We start from the raw sequence: 16,087 nt of genomic DNA on the forward strand, positions 1-16,087 counted from the left end.
TTCTGTTGTTGCTATATTTTAATTATTTATCATAAACAATGTAATAATCTTTTTGTCTAACACAAATTACAATTTTGAAGTCTGGCAATTTGGAGCTTGGGAAAAAAAATATTTTTGTAATGGAATCAAGTCCTAAAATGAAATGCAAAGCGCACCGAAATTGTAGACTAAGATCATACATCGCGCTATTTTACACGTTATTATTAAACTTATCATAATGAAAATAACGTGAAATTGTAGTGTGCAATTATACATTTTTAATAAAATTAAACATAAGTAAGTATCAGATAAATGCGTAGGTCGATAGAGTAAAGGCACGTTATACCCGGCTGGTACATCTCGAACAAGTAGTAATATCAATAACTGGTCAGACATCCACGACTCTACGTATAATCAACGTACATACTTGTATTGCTCGTGGCTATGAAAAAAAACATGCCTATTATTGTATACGTTTTACCATCTCGACAGAAGCGTAAAGCGTACTTGGTAATCATGTTATCATTATTATCACCTCTACTATTATTATCATCATCAGAGCACACTACGAAAAGCAATATTTTTTGTTACTTCGGCACTTAAACATATGAGTAAGAATTTTATTTTATTGCAGTGATTGTAAGTGGTGCTAGTTTACCAAGTCATGCACTATCCAAGTTTTATATTTAATAAATATCTGTAATATCAGACATTTTTGGGGTAAATTTTCCGGAATCCTGATGAATGCCGTTGTGGGTGATGGTAAACGTCATAATTGTAAAGAGTTGATTGAAACTTGAAATCCGCCTCTTGCATATTTTCAAGTCAATAAATCGAAGGTTGAAGGAAGTTGGAAGGATCACGTGGCTATAAATGATAGTAGTTCCCCATGTATCGTGCGGTTTGCGTTACATACATGCAGTGCAACAACGATCCACTTGCACTGCGTTGCATCACGTTTGGTAACTCTTTCGACATTGCTATTTTCTCGAGTCCTCTTTCGTTCTCGTTATTACTATTACAAACGTACCATCGTTATTATTACGTACGCTTGTAGTAAACCACTTGATTATATGCTCGCGTTGTATGCTCGATGTACAGTTTGACGCGTTATGATAATCGCTGGCAAATCACGCTTTTGAGCTTGATATAAATAAGTACAACGCAAGGTCGCGAGTTTTGCGAACGAATATGATGAACATTTCGTCGTTAATTTTTCTGACAAAGAAGCTTTTGTCCAACACGAGTACATACGAGGATACGGGTGGATCAAATGACGAGTATTTCACTGTTATGAATACAAAAATCTATGTACCTGTTTTGAATGGCTAATAAATGAATTCCCAAAGGTTCATCCGTTATAATGAAAATCTCACGGTCCACAGATTATTTTGTTTATTTGTTTTCGTCAAGTTGATTAGTTGTTCACTACAACAGACGATGGTTACGTAAAACACGTCAATCTGCAGGTGTCAACTATGATTGAACGAAAGTAATTTTTATTCTAGCCAAACTAGTTACGAGTATCGCCGACTGAAAGTACAAAAGGTAAATTTTGTTGGATGAAAACGTAACGTGAAGTTTTTTGGATCCGGAAAAACAACGTTATCACAACGGATGCGAGTAAAAATTCTATAGCCTCTAGCAACAGGTGTGAGATTCTACGCAGTTTTATCGAGTGCGTTAGCAGCTCGGGTGAACCTTTTTTTCACCCGTTGGGTTAATAAGCGAGTCGTTTGAACGACGTTACTGTATCATATTGCTCTCGCAAAGAATCCATACAATCTGGTGATGCGGAGTCTTTTTATTGCCCTCAACGAGGTCGAGCTCGTGCTGCGTGGCTCAACAGCCTACGGCGCTGGGAATGAAAACGGAAGTTATATTGTACGACGTTTTCTAGGAAAGCCATTTTCTGCATGAGTTTCTAGCTTTGAAAAATCTTACTTCATTGTAAAATGTCAAGCGTGCAAAGTTGCAAGGTTGTTCTACGCTGATCACAAAGGTCGAACATAAATATTTTAAATAAGTTGGCTGTAAAAAAATGGAAAAAAGATTAGCTAGATTCATTCGTCTCCGTTTTTAAGATTAACATTTCGAGACGAACATTGTGTATTTTTATGTTTGCTCTCACATTTACTGTGCTTACGACGTGAGAAAACAAAGGAGAAAAATAACAAAATTAACATGGTCTTTGGTCATCAGTTCCACCGACCAAAGAAAAAAAAGATTCATTTGGACTTGTTGGATTTAAATTTTATAATTACTTTTTCTCATAACGTACTTAGATAAAAAAATAGTAAGGTATTCTTGTAAGAAACCGGTTGACAACGAAGTTCCACTTGCTTGACTCATCCGAAGTAAAAAACAGCGTCAGCCACCGATTTCTGGAAAAACTCGGCATTTCGCATTATAGAATAAGCAGTGAGCTCGTTGAAGGTTAAATTATATCGGAGCAAGCTGTAGCGGCACAATGGATGATGAACGAGGTATAGGAATCGAATGCACAGTGCAGGCGAACGTATATAAAACAGACAAGAAAAAAAAGGGGGGGGGGGAAGAAAAGGGAAGCTCGAGGAAAACGGTGATTAAGGACAGCACGAGGAAGTCGCACGCATTGTCGGAGGAGAGGCCGATTAATCAAGCGCGTGACGATAACGCGAGCGCTATAATTGCAGTGCCACTTTCCCTCCCCACTCGTTCAGTTAGACTCGAGTAGAGGACAAAAGAATAAGGTGCGGCGAGAAAAAAATTGAAATAAACAATCGCGGTGGGAGATGACTGGTGGTGGGAAAAAAAGGCATTCAAAGGAAGAAGGGGGGAGAAAATATGGAGCTCGCGTGCCCGGCGCTTGCGTCGAGGGGTGAAGGAGAGGTCGGGAAGAAGGAGCGAGGGATGGTGGAAACGTCTGTCTGCGCGTGTACCTATACCTTCGTACGCGTGTGCCTGCACACCCCCGGCGAGCGACTATAGCCGCGTGGCTGAGCTTTCGGAGGCGTGGGATCGCTGTACTTGCCTGAAGGACGCTCTGAACCTCTTGTACTCAACTTGTGTGCGCCCTTTGAGTATCCGCAACTCCAGCCACTGTCGTCGTTACGTGGTTTTCGTATTGACCAAAATAACTTGGATTTGGATGAAACTTTGAGACGTGAATCCTTACTAGTATCCTTGTACAGAATGCGCGTGAGCCCACAAGACAAGCCCGAGGTGAGAAAAAGGCACGTGGAAAACTAAATGTGCAGACCACCCTCCGTATCACCCTCTCTAATAATTTGATATTAATAAGTCAGCGGGTCTCACCAATAGCCATCGATTTATGTAAACACTTGAATTTTTTCATCTACTGTTAATTTGTATGTTTTAAATAATCAATTTATTTACGATTGCGGATAAATAAAATGCCTATTAAATATTTTGTATCTTTGAAAATCTTATACTATTTGTATTGCCATACGGACTACTTGGCGTAAATAAATGCTTTCAAAAAAAAATCTCTCATATTTAGTTGGAAAATTAATTGATTGAAAACTATTTTTAATCGATACTAAGGAAAACTAGGTTCTGTATAACCAGGAAATCGAATCACGTAAAAGAAATATTTACAATTGATTACAAAGCAATTTGATTGCTTTGAGAAAATTCATATCAGGTGAACGCAATATAAATATTGTAAACACAAGATAGTGGATTCGCACCGTGTCATGAGAGTCTCGAGACCTCACAAATAGATGATCAAATGGAAAAAAAATAAATTTCCTTGATAATCTTGCCACGAAGCCCCTTGTTCTTTTAGCTTCCCAATGTCTAATTGGGAAAATTGAATAAATTATACAACATACATCGTCTTATGGTATCAAAAATACCAGGGATACCTGGAGAACTATGTGAAGAAGTACTGTACAAAATTTTAAAACGATTGGTCAAGTACATTTGGAGTTATGACGTACACGGGCACAGAAAAATGCAAAATAATCTAAATTTTTCCACAATCACACATAGTCATCGAGTCATCGGTCCATAGAGCAAAGAGCTTTCATCAAGACGTCCAAGAGTCCATCGATAATTTTAATAAACTCAATTCAACTCAAGTCTTTCCCACGTTTTATAAAAAAACATATTTCATACACACTGTGCTGCAATAATCTTAAATGTGTAAACAAAATTTTAGTCATGAAAATATTGCGTTGAAAAAAAGTACAAGAGGCCATAACTTTGTAAGAAAAAAGGGCAAAATAATTGAAGGCGAATGTAGCTGCTTTTAATGCTTCGACGCGAGGAAAAATCTAGAAAATTTGCATTCGAGCCCACTTGCCGAACCAAACAATTTCTCCAGCTTAGTGTGAAGGTTGTTTTTCAATTCTCGGAGCATCGTGTAAGGTATACACACGAAAGAGGATGCTCGTAATATCCATTCGAATGTGGTCAATATTAGTTTTGTTTAGTAGGTAATCATGTTCGGGTAAACACGATTCACCCTTGAAGTGTACGCACAACCGAAAAACCCTCCATCCATCAGGAGGAGTGGTACGTTTTATTGCACTTTGATAATAATATATAAAAAATAAAAAAAAAACAACCCGACAGTCGCAAATTTTCCGAACAAACCTAATGAAGTTGGGAAAAAAAAAAAGAAAAAAAAAAGAAAATCACCCCCGTACTGCAGTGAAAATCGGCGCAGCGGACATGCAGGTGCCGCGAGCACCCACACGCCGTCTCGAGCCATATAGACGTCGTCAAAGCGGCTCGTCGTTACAAGCCAACGGAATTTTTAACGGCTCTGCGTCGTTGTACATGTTCAAGAGAAGAAAGAATAGAGGAGAGGAAGAACAAGCCCGAGAGAAAAGTGCTCCTATATGTACAGTCGCGACAGCTCGCTACTTGTGCCACACCCCCTCCCCTTCGCTCTCTCTCACCACCCGGAGGGAGAAGCGCGAATGTGTATATATATATATATATATATATATATATATATATATATATATGTATACATATGTAGGTGGGTATAGAGAGAGGGATGCCGAGGCCACGAACACGACGTCAGCAGTAGTGACGACGTGCGCTTGCACATGATGTTACGCGCCACCGGTCCCGGCCACCCTCATCCTGCCTCGTATCGGGCTGAACTCCCACCTCCCCAGAACATGCACAGCGGCCACGTGTATGTATATATTCGCGTACCTACACCACCAGCAGATTTTTCGGCCTCTCTTTTGTCTCTGTATCTTGTTCGTGACCACCAACCCATGCACCGGTGGCTCGTAGGTGTACCTATATTATGTATGGGGCTGCATTCCAACTAGCTTTTGCGCACAGTGGCGACAGTATACCACCATGTACATGGACAACCCTCGCGAAGACCGGCACAACTCGGGATTACCATAGGGTCGCTTCGAACGGGACACGTTGAGTCGTGCGAGTCTTCGCAACGAGCATTGGATACACGTATAACCCACCTGTCCACGGTAGCAGCTACAACAGCTCGTGACGACCTCACCACCCTCCCCCCTCCACTATAACTATACCCTCGCGTGTTATCCCCTCCCTCGCCGCCGCTACCCCTGTGTCGTTGCGGCGACGGCGTCGGCGGTGTTTCCTTTGCCGCCGCTGCTGCTCCGACTGTATAGTAGCCGTGGTCTAGTGGCACAGCGCGCGGCAGCCGTCGCCGACGTAAGACGTCGTCGTTCGCTCGCTCGCTCTTTTCAACGTATACCTATCCGCCTACGCACACATACATACGTAAATAAATACATACGTACACTGATACAGATAAAACACAAGCGCGCGGGGGACAAGTGAGATCATATAGTGCGCGACTCATTGGGGAGGATCGAGAACGCTCGCGCGTGCCGGCACCTGCCGTTTCTCCTTGTCCTCTGCCACACGCACCGATCTATCGGTCTTTTTTTTTTTTTTTTTTCATTTGTTCCCACCCGTGTGATATTTATAACCACCGACAGTAACGTACTTTTTTTGTTGTCACCAAGCTCTCGTTCCCCGTTCTTCGGGAGGGGTGTGCATCATCCATACACGGACCAGTCAGTGTGGCCCGCAAGTACGTATACTGCCGATAATCGCGCCGAGTGCGCGCAGTGTATCAAGGATAGTGTCGTTCGGGGCCCCAAGCCCCTTCGGAGATGGTCGGGTTGGACTGAGCCGTACACCGCGAGTTAGAGGTGAAGGGAGGAGGAGGGATCTCAAGGCTACGCGCGTTTTTCGGCACCAGCAGTGTCAAATAGAGTGCATCGGGGAGTCAACTGACCGCTCGTTTGGCCGATCGAGGAGGAGAGTGGCTCAGCTTTGAAGGAAATAAAAGGAAAAATAAAGGGGAAAAAAAAAACAACAAAAGAAACACCACCCAGCCCCATCATAAACTCTTAATCAGGGGACGACGATGAAGCCCGCTGCTGCTGGCGGCCCTGCACTGAAGCTGAAAACAATAAAGAGAAGCAGACCAGGGGACGACCAGCAGCGGCCACGGGAGCGGGCGCCGCTGCGGCACTTTCGCCGAGGTAGCGGTCGTACCCCCGAGGTCCCGGGGCAGCTACCACCCCCCTTCGGAAGGGAACTCTGGGCCGGCAGTTGTCGCGTCAGCAGAGGCTCCTCCGCACCTCACAAGCAAGTATTTCGCCCGATGACTCCCTTCCTCCCTCGCTCCCTTCCTCCCTTACTCTTTCCAATATCCTTGATTAACGTTTGCATACAGCCCCTCGGTTGCACGTAATACGTCAGTTGCTTTTTTTTTTTTTTTTTTTTTTCCCTTCCTTTCTGGACCAGATACTTTTTTTTTCCTTGTTTAGTTGGCACAATCGTCTTTTTTCCCTCCTCGGCACACACCACCCCACCAGAAATCTCCAATCAGTCTATGATGCTCTTTTTGCACCTGTACGCGTCCATACGGTGTGAAATGGCATCCGCATCCGAAAGGTCCTCGAAGTGTTTCGCGAAACCCGACACCTCCTGCTTGAAGCTGCCGATGGAAGCTGAGAGCTCGTGGTAATACATCGGACAGCCCAACGACCGCTACACCCATCCGTGCCATCAGGAGTATAATAGCGTGCGGTGACAAAGGCGATGACGATGCGAATTCGACACCCCAGTTTCCCTCCTGACCCTCCGCATCCCTTACTCGCTCGCCTCGCTCGCTCACATTCAGCTTGGACACCTGTTGATAGCCCGTGTGCCGCTACTACCTGCCTCTGTGTGTATATACAATATACATTTATCGAAAATCCCAAAGTACTTTCTTGTCGGCTGTATGAATACGATAAGGGGTTAATAATCCCAGCCACCCTGTCTGTTCCTATTCCGAAAATTTCTAATACTGCGGTTCATGTATATTAAACAGATGTACGATTAACTTACATTCATCACTCAAGCACTCGCAACCCCCTCCAGATTATGATCCATCGCAGTAACCCTGTTGCACGCATGGGGTATTGTTACGTATGTTACATGACACGTGTTTGGGTTTAAACGAGCCCCCCTGCACGATAAATATGTACATGAGCCCTACCACTTGCAGAGCAGGAGAGTATAGGCATCGGTATCGGATCGATCGGTCGGTCGGTTGGTCGCCATTTGGCCCTACTTCCCTGTTCGGCCGTTAGCACATCCCACATTTGCACCCGCTCGTCGTACCGTGCTCGTAATGAGCATACAATGTGGTTGACCAAAAGTAACATTTGAGACTGCGCCTCCGTAAAATAACTTTTGGGGAAAAAATTAATTGTAATTCATTACTGAATTTTACGACGGAAGTGAAGATGGGGCTCAGCCCCACTCTTCGGAAGATGTATTAAATATTAGCACTCGTGAAGCGGAACACTTTCCCTTAACTTGCGCACACGTTGGCTTTTCTTCGGTTCAGGATGCGCGTAAATCCCCTCATCTGCCATTAGCTTGCTCATCCGTCTTCTTGGTCACGATACCCCCCCCCCTCCCCTGCATATTTATGGGCTCACTGGGTGCTCATTGTCGCCGAACAATAGAAGCAATCACATCCAATACCCATCATTTCCTATCCACTACCGTCACCTTGATGTGTATCACTAGCTAGGAGGGTGCACAGACGCGTTCATCGACAGCTGTCCTCTATTGTTTTCGCCCACGCACCCCCCCACCTCCCTCCAACCATTTATCTCAAGCTGCCGTGGCCGCGCATTTCGATACGAATATCAATATTTCGAAGCCCGCCACTGTTGCGTGTCAGCTTGTTTGTTTTCGCGGCACGTGCAAACTGTGAAAATGGGATTCGTACCCCGTTATCTTTTTTTTTTTTTTCCCCTCTGTTTTTTGGCTCGGGAGTTTGGTGTGGGTGGGTGTCGCCTATTCTTTTTTTTTCTTTTTCTACTCGGATCTTGACCAATTTTGGTCTCATCACTGTACGTTCAAGAGTGTTGAGATAACGAGTTCCAAGATATTCATTGGATTTTTACTTTTTCTTTTATTATAAAATCCAAGACGACAGTGTCGATTTGACACGCTTCAAAGTATAATTTTATCGTTTGTTTTGGCAGACTCAATGATTGACAACAAGTTGATTGAGTTGTTAATCAAACTCTTCTTTTAAATGTACAAGTAGATGATGTATTATTGAAAAACACCCTTGTGTTTACAGTGATGTCTGACCCATTTCTGTTTGTAGTGAGACAAAAACTCTCGTCTGCCACATTTGGCCTGGACTTGTAGTAGAAGTGGCTATCGAGATGATTTTGATGCGTTTCCAGGAGTACTTAAAATGTGATAAATCTTGCAATGAATGTTCTCTTACGTGAAAATCAAACAGCTTTTATGACAAAATAAACAAATGATTATACAGAGTATGAGCATTAATTATCAACGTATACGCATGAAAATGTTGTGAATTGTGTACTAAAAATAAAATAAACGAAAAAAACAATAGGGATCTAAATTATATGATGGTTCTCAAGATAAACAATAACTGAGCCCATAACTATTATGTAAGAAAATCTCAAGAAAGTAAATGAATATACTCATTTTTCAACTAATCTTTGCTTATTTTGAGTTTGAAAAATTTTGCTATAACCAAATCACAAAAAATGTATGCTGAAAAAAACAATTTAATAAACATTTAACTAAATTTGAACATAAAAGAGTTATCCATACAAGATTAATTATGTTAGTTGTACTCCAAGTAAAGTTTATCTAACTCAGCCATTATTTTGTCTCACGTCTGGGGTTGGAATTTTTTTTTCTACGGTACTCGTTTTTGTTTGACACCACTAACCACCTTCAGAGCTTACCACTCGAGCTATTCGAGCCATGAATCATATTTATATATTGTACATCGATATGGGTATGTTTTTATATTTTAATCCCTAATATGTGTGTACATAATTATGTACTATATTTTTATAAGCACATGCACGGTAAAAACGCACATCTCGGTCTAGCGTGGAATCAGTCGTCTATTTTCTCAGAGCTACAGAAAATTGTGAATTTGTAATTTAAAAACTTGCAGGTTTGAAAAAAAACCTTAACATCTTGACGTGCGTGCAAAATAACATTTTGTAAAGACACTTCGTCACGTGGTAGCGTAAAACGCGCGGACAAACTAATAAGAAAAAGTCAGTAAATGAGTTTAAATATTATCTTACACATTTGTTTTATTTGTCAGAGCTTGTGTATAAAGTTGGTCCAAAAAAAAATCAGACCGAGAAACTTGTTTGAAAAAAAGAAAAATTAGTTCAAACAAATTTAAACTACATTTCTTGTCGGCAAGTTGTTTTTTCACGGCCGAAGACTGGTTCTACCGCCGACTATTCAACTTTTCCACTTGTATATTATTTTCGTGTCCGTGAAAACACACTCGAAGCTTACATTATATACTCCAAAAAGCACCACAAGCAATTTTTTTGTGAGCACATTGTTATCGTTGATTGCTGTACCCTATTATTTGCACACGATATGCACATTTTATATATATATAGATTCATCGCTTGTACAAGGTTTGAATATGTACATAATCTCGGATAAGTTGAGATCAAGGCAAGTGTGTTTCTTCTGAGTTGACAAAGCAAATGAAACTCACACACGCCAGAGTAAACAGATGGAAGCTAGTTTACTTTGATGGATGCGTACAAAAAAATGAGATGCAAAGACATGTGAAAAAAGGTGTAAGAAATATGTAACTGATAATATAAAAGTAGACGCAAAAGTCACAGAGTTTATATACAGTTTTACAAGGATTTACCGAAAAAGTAAAAAAAAAAGAGACAGACAAAGAAACAACAATAAAAATCATAAATAAGAGAGCACATAAAGTGTGTTGACAAAAGATGTCGAGCAAAGTTAGGAAACAAGAAAATAATACCGCAAGTTACGCGTTGTATCAATTACCACGCCAAGTCACGACAAAAGCTCTCAGACGTAATTTATAGTTGTGTATACGACTTGTATGCGCGAGAGTAAGTATATCTCGCAGAAGCTAAGAGGGAATTAAGTGGAGCGAAAGGTCTGAGAGAAAATAAATCTGATGGTCGTAGCGCCGTCGAGCGCTCGATAACGTTTTCACACGCCCAATTTAAGCTCGCTCGCATTTTTTTCTCCCACCCTGGCCCTGATACGATTATTCTGTGATGTTATTTTTTTTCATTCTTTTTTCGCCCATTAACGCACAAAAACATTTACCCGTTCGCTCTGTTGTTTATTCTCACCATTTCCCGTACCCCCTCGTCACTGAAAAAAAAAAAAAAAAAAAAAAAAAAAAAAGAGTTGCATTAAAAAAGCACTAATTGTGGAAATTGTATTACTATTTAAAAAAAGCCAGCAAACGATTGTAAATTTTTGGTGGTTTTGCACATCCGACGGAACAATAAAGTTAACCAACTGAATGTTTATCGCACACTTCTTTTCCATTGCACCGTTATTACCGAGCACCTTGAAAAGCACCTCAACAACGGCACCGTCTGCACCGATATATTGTACATACACGCACTGTACGGGCATCCATTGCCAACACCTACTTGAGTATTGTCCGCACTTTTGACTGTATCAACTGCACCAACTGTACCTGCTACTTGTACCACTACTGCTGTCTACGCTGTATTATTGCTACGATGACGAGCCGATGTGTACCCGAGCGACTTTAAATTGAGCAGTAAGTTCGCAAAACGTGTAAAAATAACAAAACTATGCAATATTCATACCTAAATCGAGGGTAAATATTATATGTAGGATAAAGTTGAGACACAAAGTTGAGGTTGGCGATAAATTGATTGCACAAGACCGTGAAAAGTTAAAAGAAAACTAAAACAAAAACAAAGCAGTTAAGGATAGAAGGGTTGAGATATTGGAAAAAAAAATTATTATTGATAGAAAAATAATGAATAATGAATACCCGAGCCACGTATTAACGATTGAACATTGATAAGTAAAATATTGCTAACCCGGCTTGATTTCAGAGTAGCAAAAGGAGCAGCTGTAATAACCAGGCCGGCGAGCCTCGCTCGGGACGCAGCCTAAAGAAGACGAGTGGTGAGGAGCCATCGAGAATTTTGCATCGGCACGAGCTCATACACAAGACCGTGCGTCGTTGTCGTTGTTCTTGTATTGTTATTGTTTGATTGAGAATTTAAGTAACATGGTAGAAAAGAAGCGGGGCTCCGAGTCCTCGCCGAGACTGTTCGAGTGGATGATCAGCGAGCACTTGGGAGGTACTTGTGTCATGCGCATCCACAACTGAACAGCCACTACCCACAGTTTCCACAGCGATAATAATAAAAGAACAAGTGCCATTAGCAGCAAGTACACGTAAAAAGACAAGCTTGCAGTTTCAACTCGTTATCTCGTGCTCTCTTTCCCTTGCTCGTTGCATCTTGCTCTCGTCCCCTTCTCGTTTCCGAAGTGAGCAATCGAGAGAAAATCAAGGCAAGGTAGGAGCAAACGCCCCAACAACAGGAGCAATCAAAAGCCAATCGGTAGCTATCGAGCGCATCAACTGGCAAGCGGCACGACAAAGCGGCCGGGGAGCCGGAGGCGAGGAGAGCCCAGTTCGCCGACAGAGCAAATGACGAACCCGGTGCTCAGCCGAGCGCTGGCGCTGCTGCCGGCGCTGCTGCTCGCTCTACTGCTCAGCGGGTACGCTACCGCGCCTAGCCAGGCCCTGAGCCTTACCCAGCAGCAGCAGCAGCCGTACCATCAGTACTTCAAGCAACCACTGCAGTCACTGCACCAACAAAAGCGTCAGCTAACGGGGGATGAGGACCTCCCGGCATTCACGGACCATGCCGCCTACGGCCTCGAAGAGCCGAGCAGCGCAGCGGCTGCCCGACACGCTGGTGGCATCATCAATGGCTGGCTCACCTACAACAAGCGTGCCTTGCCCCACGGCCTCAGCGAGGAGCGGCTGGTGCTCCTCGACAACGTGCTCTCGGCCATGCTGCGCAACGTCTACAAGGACCACCTGCCCGAGCAGCAATTGACACAGCTACCCCGGTCGGCTGTGAACAAGCGCAAGCGTAAGAGCCAGGAGGAGCGGATAGCGTTGGCGCGGCGCTCGGCTTACGGGGATCTGCCGGTTCGGGAACTGGACGAGAGGGAGAAAGAAGAGGAGGAGGAGGAGGACACTCCAAGGCTGCAATACGCGGAGACGTCGCTCAGGCTCGGTAGGCGTAGCAGGGAGCAGTTGCTGGCGCAACAAAAGAAGGCCCCTCCCAAGCGCAATCACCAACAGCAGACGTCCAGGCAGGAGACCGAGATTCGGCAGTCCCAGCAGAGTCCCGCGAACGCCGTGGCTGCGGCCTCGGCTGGTATGGCCTCCCAGTTTCTTCTGCGCTCCGCGAGAGGCAACAGAATCTACGACGTACCTCAGATCGGTAAGTCACCGTTTACTATACTCTTCTTCCTTTACCATGAAAATTGAACACTCGTATGAACTTTGCCTGATAGTTTAACGTATGGCTTTTGGCTAATCCAATTTACGCTTAAAAACAAAGATTATAGTTATGATTTTGATATCGCAATGTTAACCAAAGATTTTTTGTTTTCAACCCCCTATGCGAATGGGAAATTATTTTAGCCTTGAGCTACGTTTGCTATACATCTCCTTTATTTGGGCTACCAAAATCATTACAAGTAAGCATCCGGTTTTTGGTGTAAAACATCCGATCATATTCGGTAACTCGAGCGATCCTTCAATGAAAAGTGCCCGCTTTACTTCTGAAAATGTTTAATTTTTATACAAGAGGGATCGTCATAATGTCTCTATTGTTTTTTTCCCTTTTAAGCCTCGAAAAATTGAGGGAAAGGTGCAGCTTGGTCCCTACAAGAAACAAGTAGTCACGTAAAATAGAGAGAGGGTTAGAGAAAAGGAATGAAGCCACAAAAAGTTCCTAGCGTACAAAATACCTCCTGTTAGCCACGATTGCAACTTTTTTTTTATAATTCTATTGTACAAATCTACGTGGTCACTTTTTGAGATAAAAAAACAATAATATAGTTTCGTGGTATTATTGGACAACAGGTCATCGAATGTGAGTGAAAATTTTTTGAAACTAAGCCTGGAATACCGCGATGTCCCTAAAATTATAAAAAAATTGTTTCAACCCTCAAACTTTCCATGTCTGTATATAGTTGATTATCGATTCAGCGAGTATTTTTGATTTAAGCTAACATCATTTTAATTGCGTTAAAAATTTAATAATCTGGTCAAAAAAATTTTTATAATTCATAAATTAACAGCCACCTGTTATATTACCATCAGCATTAATAAATTCCACTTGTCTACTTTACAGTGATTTATTTTAAACTTTCGTTCATAAAATAGTTATCAACTTAAAGTGGAAGTTTAAAAAAACTACTGTATTGATAGATGTGATAAAATATGCAGTTAGACTTTTGTTGCACGAAGAAAAAACACGATATTTATCTTATACCTTACGCAATATTTAATTTTGTTTTATTGCAACTGCAAGCATTATTAAAATTGACCATGTTATTTTCAGTTATTTATGGCTTGTTTTACATTCATTGGCGTGACTAACTTGTTTAACGAAACATCGTTTTAATAATTGAGCATAAAGTTTTCATTACATTATGAATATGTTTATTTAAAACTAATGTAGATTAATAAATACTATAAAACGCGAACTTGAATTATTTGAAATATTTTTTTCATTCTCATCAATATCGTAATAGAGTTCTTCAAACATTTAAAAAACACCTTTAAATAATACCTTACATTACTTTACTTCAACTAACTTTATTTCAACCTTTTCGAAATGTTTGAAACAATCGTTTTTTCATCGTTTTTAAAACGTTATGTGTTATTAGAAAGAAGTATTAAAATGATTGAGCACAAACAACATTTTAACAAAAAACCTATTGAAATGCAATAAATTTTGAGTGTACACGTAATGGATACAGAAGGGGGTGACCAAAGAATTTTTTTATTGCTACAACATAGATTATTAAAAACACCCGCTTTTTTTATCAAACATGCATGAAATAAAATATTCATTTTTTCTTTTGAGTTTGTTAAAAGCCTCTTTCATTAAAAATACAGTATGTATATGCATGTTCACGTGAAATATCAATTGTTTCTTTTTTTATGAATAAAATACAACCGAAATAAAAAAAAAATCGCAATTTTAATCTCGCAACTATCTCCAATATATGGCACGCTCCACATCTTACACAGTGGATGGGTAAGCTATATGTACGTGATGTACCTACGTGGGTGGATGGTATACGTGTGCTGTGAAATATTGGTTTGCCCGTGGGACGTTGTGATTTTAATGAAGACTACATACAAGTAAAAAAAAAAAACTGGGCTTGCTGTTTGATACGTGGGCTAAAGTATGTATTTCCACACACGTATATTTATACAAAATTCAACGTCTCAAAGTTTACTCAATGTATATAAAAAGGGAGTAGCATCCGACGGGAGAGTGCAACGATACAAGATTGCGTACAACACATCCATCACCAGTAATTAAGCCCATCATTGTTTATTATTAATGTAATCCGATGTATTAAAATTAACAGACGCTTGTATTGAATTCCAATGAGAACGGAAATTTTTTAAGGTAATTTTGGAAGTCTTTACAGTTTTATTTACGAATAACCAGTAGGACACTTTGGACACAATCATCTGTGTCATAAAAAAATAAATTTTAATTCGGTACGGCTTGTCTAATCTATTGAATGACTTGAGATGGTGCCTATAGAAAATTACTTAAAATAATCAACTTGTCATTTGTTTACATGAAAATAATAAAACAAGTCTTGTAGATGATAAAGCCTGTGTATCAAAAATTTGATTAGTCCAGGCCGATCACGTGGTTTTTCACAGCGGCAAAATCGAAAAGTATGAGTTCTAGCGGTAATAAAAGTAATTTGAATTTTACTTAATAATTTTATAGAATAAAAGTAAAAGTGGTTTGTGCTTAGAAAATTTATAATTTAAATCGTACTTGAAAAGTTTAACAGTATAAACGTTCGATCAAACTCCAGGTTATTAAAGTGTTATTAATAATTTTTCGAAGGTTTATTTACTTATTAAAATTCAATAAAATGCAACAACATGCAATACATGGTCATTAGATTTGTACAATTTGCTTTATCGATCATTCTAAAATATTGTTACATGTATACATACTCATATAACCACGTTGAAGTTCATTTCTTACTCCCCACCCCCCAAAGTCTCGTCAAAAATATATCACAAACGAACAGAATGATAATTTCGTCGGTAATACTCGTTTTTTTTAATTAATAAGTAAATCTTTTTTTTTCGCGAGAACGCACGAGTAGACTCGTGCACGTTCTTCGTCCATCGTTTTCATAGTGCTTCTATCTCGCCAAGCGCCCCTTAATCCGTTACGTAAGCGGAAAATCGAACAGGTCCGCGTTACGTGTCTGCGGCGAATGTATCTTTGGCAGAGCAGGAAAAAGGCATCACCACTATTTCAAAAGTAAAAATTTAATCGATTACCATTTTTAAATGAAAAACTTTCCCCTTTTTTCCCTTATGTGACCATACACTAATTTCCATACATTGCTTGTTACGTTAAACGATCTTTATTTAACGTTTCCTTTTCTTACTTCCGAATTCACGCCAACTCTTCACACTTGGCCATTTGATAATTTA

The 16,087-nt window shown here is 40.7% G+C and overlaps 1 protein-coding gene across 2 annotated transcripts in view; it reads left to right on the forward strand.

Moving 5' to 3' along the window:
• The first annotated feature begins 6,309 nt into the window (after nucleotides 1–6,309).
• Nucleotides 6,310–16,087, forward strand: part of jeb (low-density lipoprotein receptor domain-containing jelly belly protein) — a 52,651-nt gene continuing 42,873 nt past the window's right edge. The window contains exons 1-2 of one of the 2 annotated variants that reach the window (XM_089591373.1): nucleotides 6,310–6,591; nucleotides 11,400–12,812. In XM_089591373.1, coding sequence (XP_089447499.1) covers nucleotides 12,005–12,812 — 808 coding nt within the window. In that variant the 5' untranslated portion in view covers nucleotides 6,310–6,591; nucleotides 11,400–12,004. Of the gene's footprint in view, nucleotides 6,592–10,443; nucleotides 11,096–11,399; nucleotides 12,813–16,087 lie in introns of those variants that run through there. The other variant, XM_014348580.3, reaches the window with a different exon arrangement.

This window comes from Copidosoma floridanum, unplaced genomic scaffold (genome assembly GCF_036245765.1).
Source record: "Copidosoma floridanum isolate Cflo_tuat_1 unplaced genomic scaffold, Cflo_Japanese_pri ptg000013l, whole genome shotgun sequence".
Taxonomy (NCBI): domain Eukaryota; kingdom Metazoa; phylum Arthropoda; class Insecta; order Hymenoptera; family Encyrtidae; genus Copidosoma; species Copidosoma floridanum.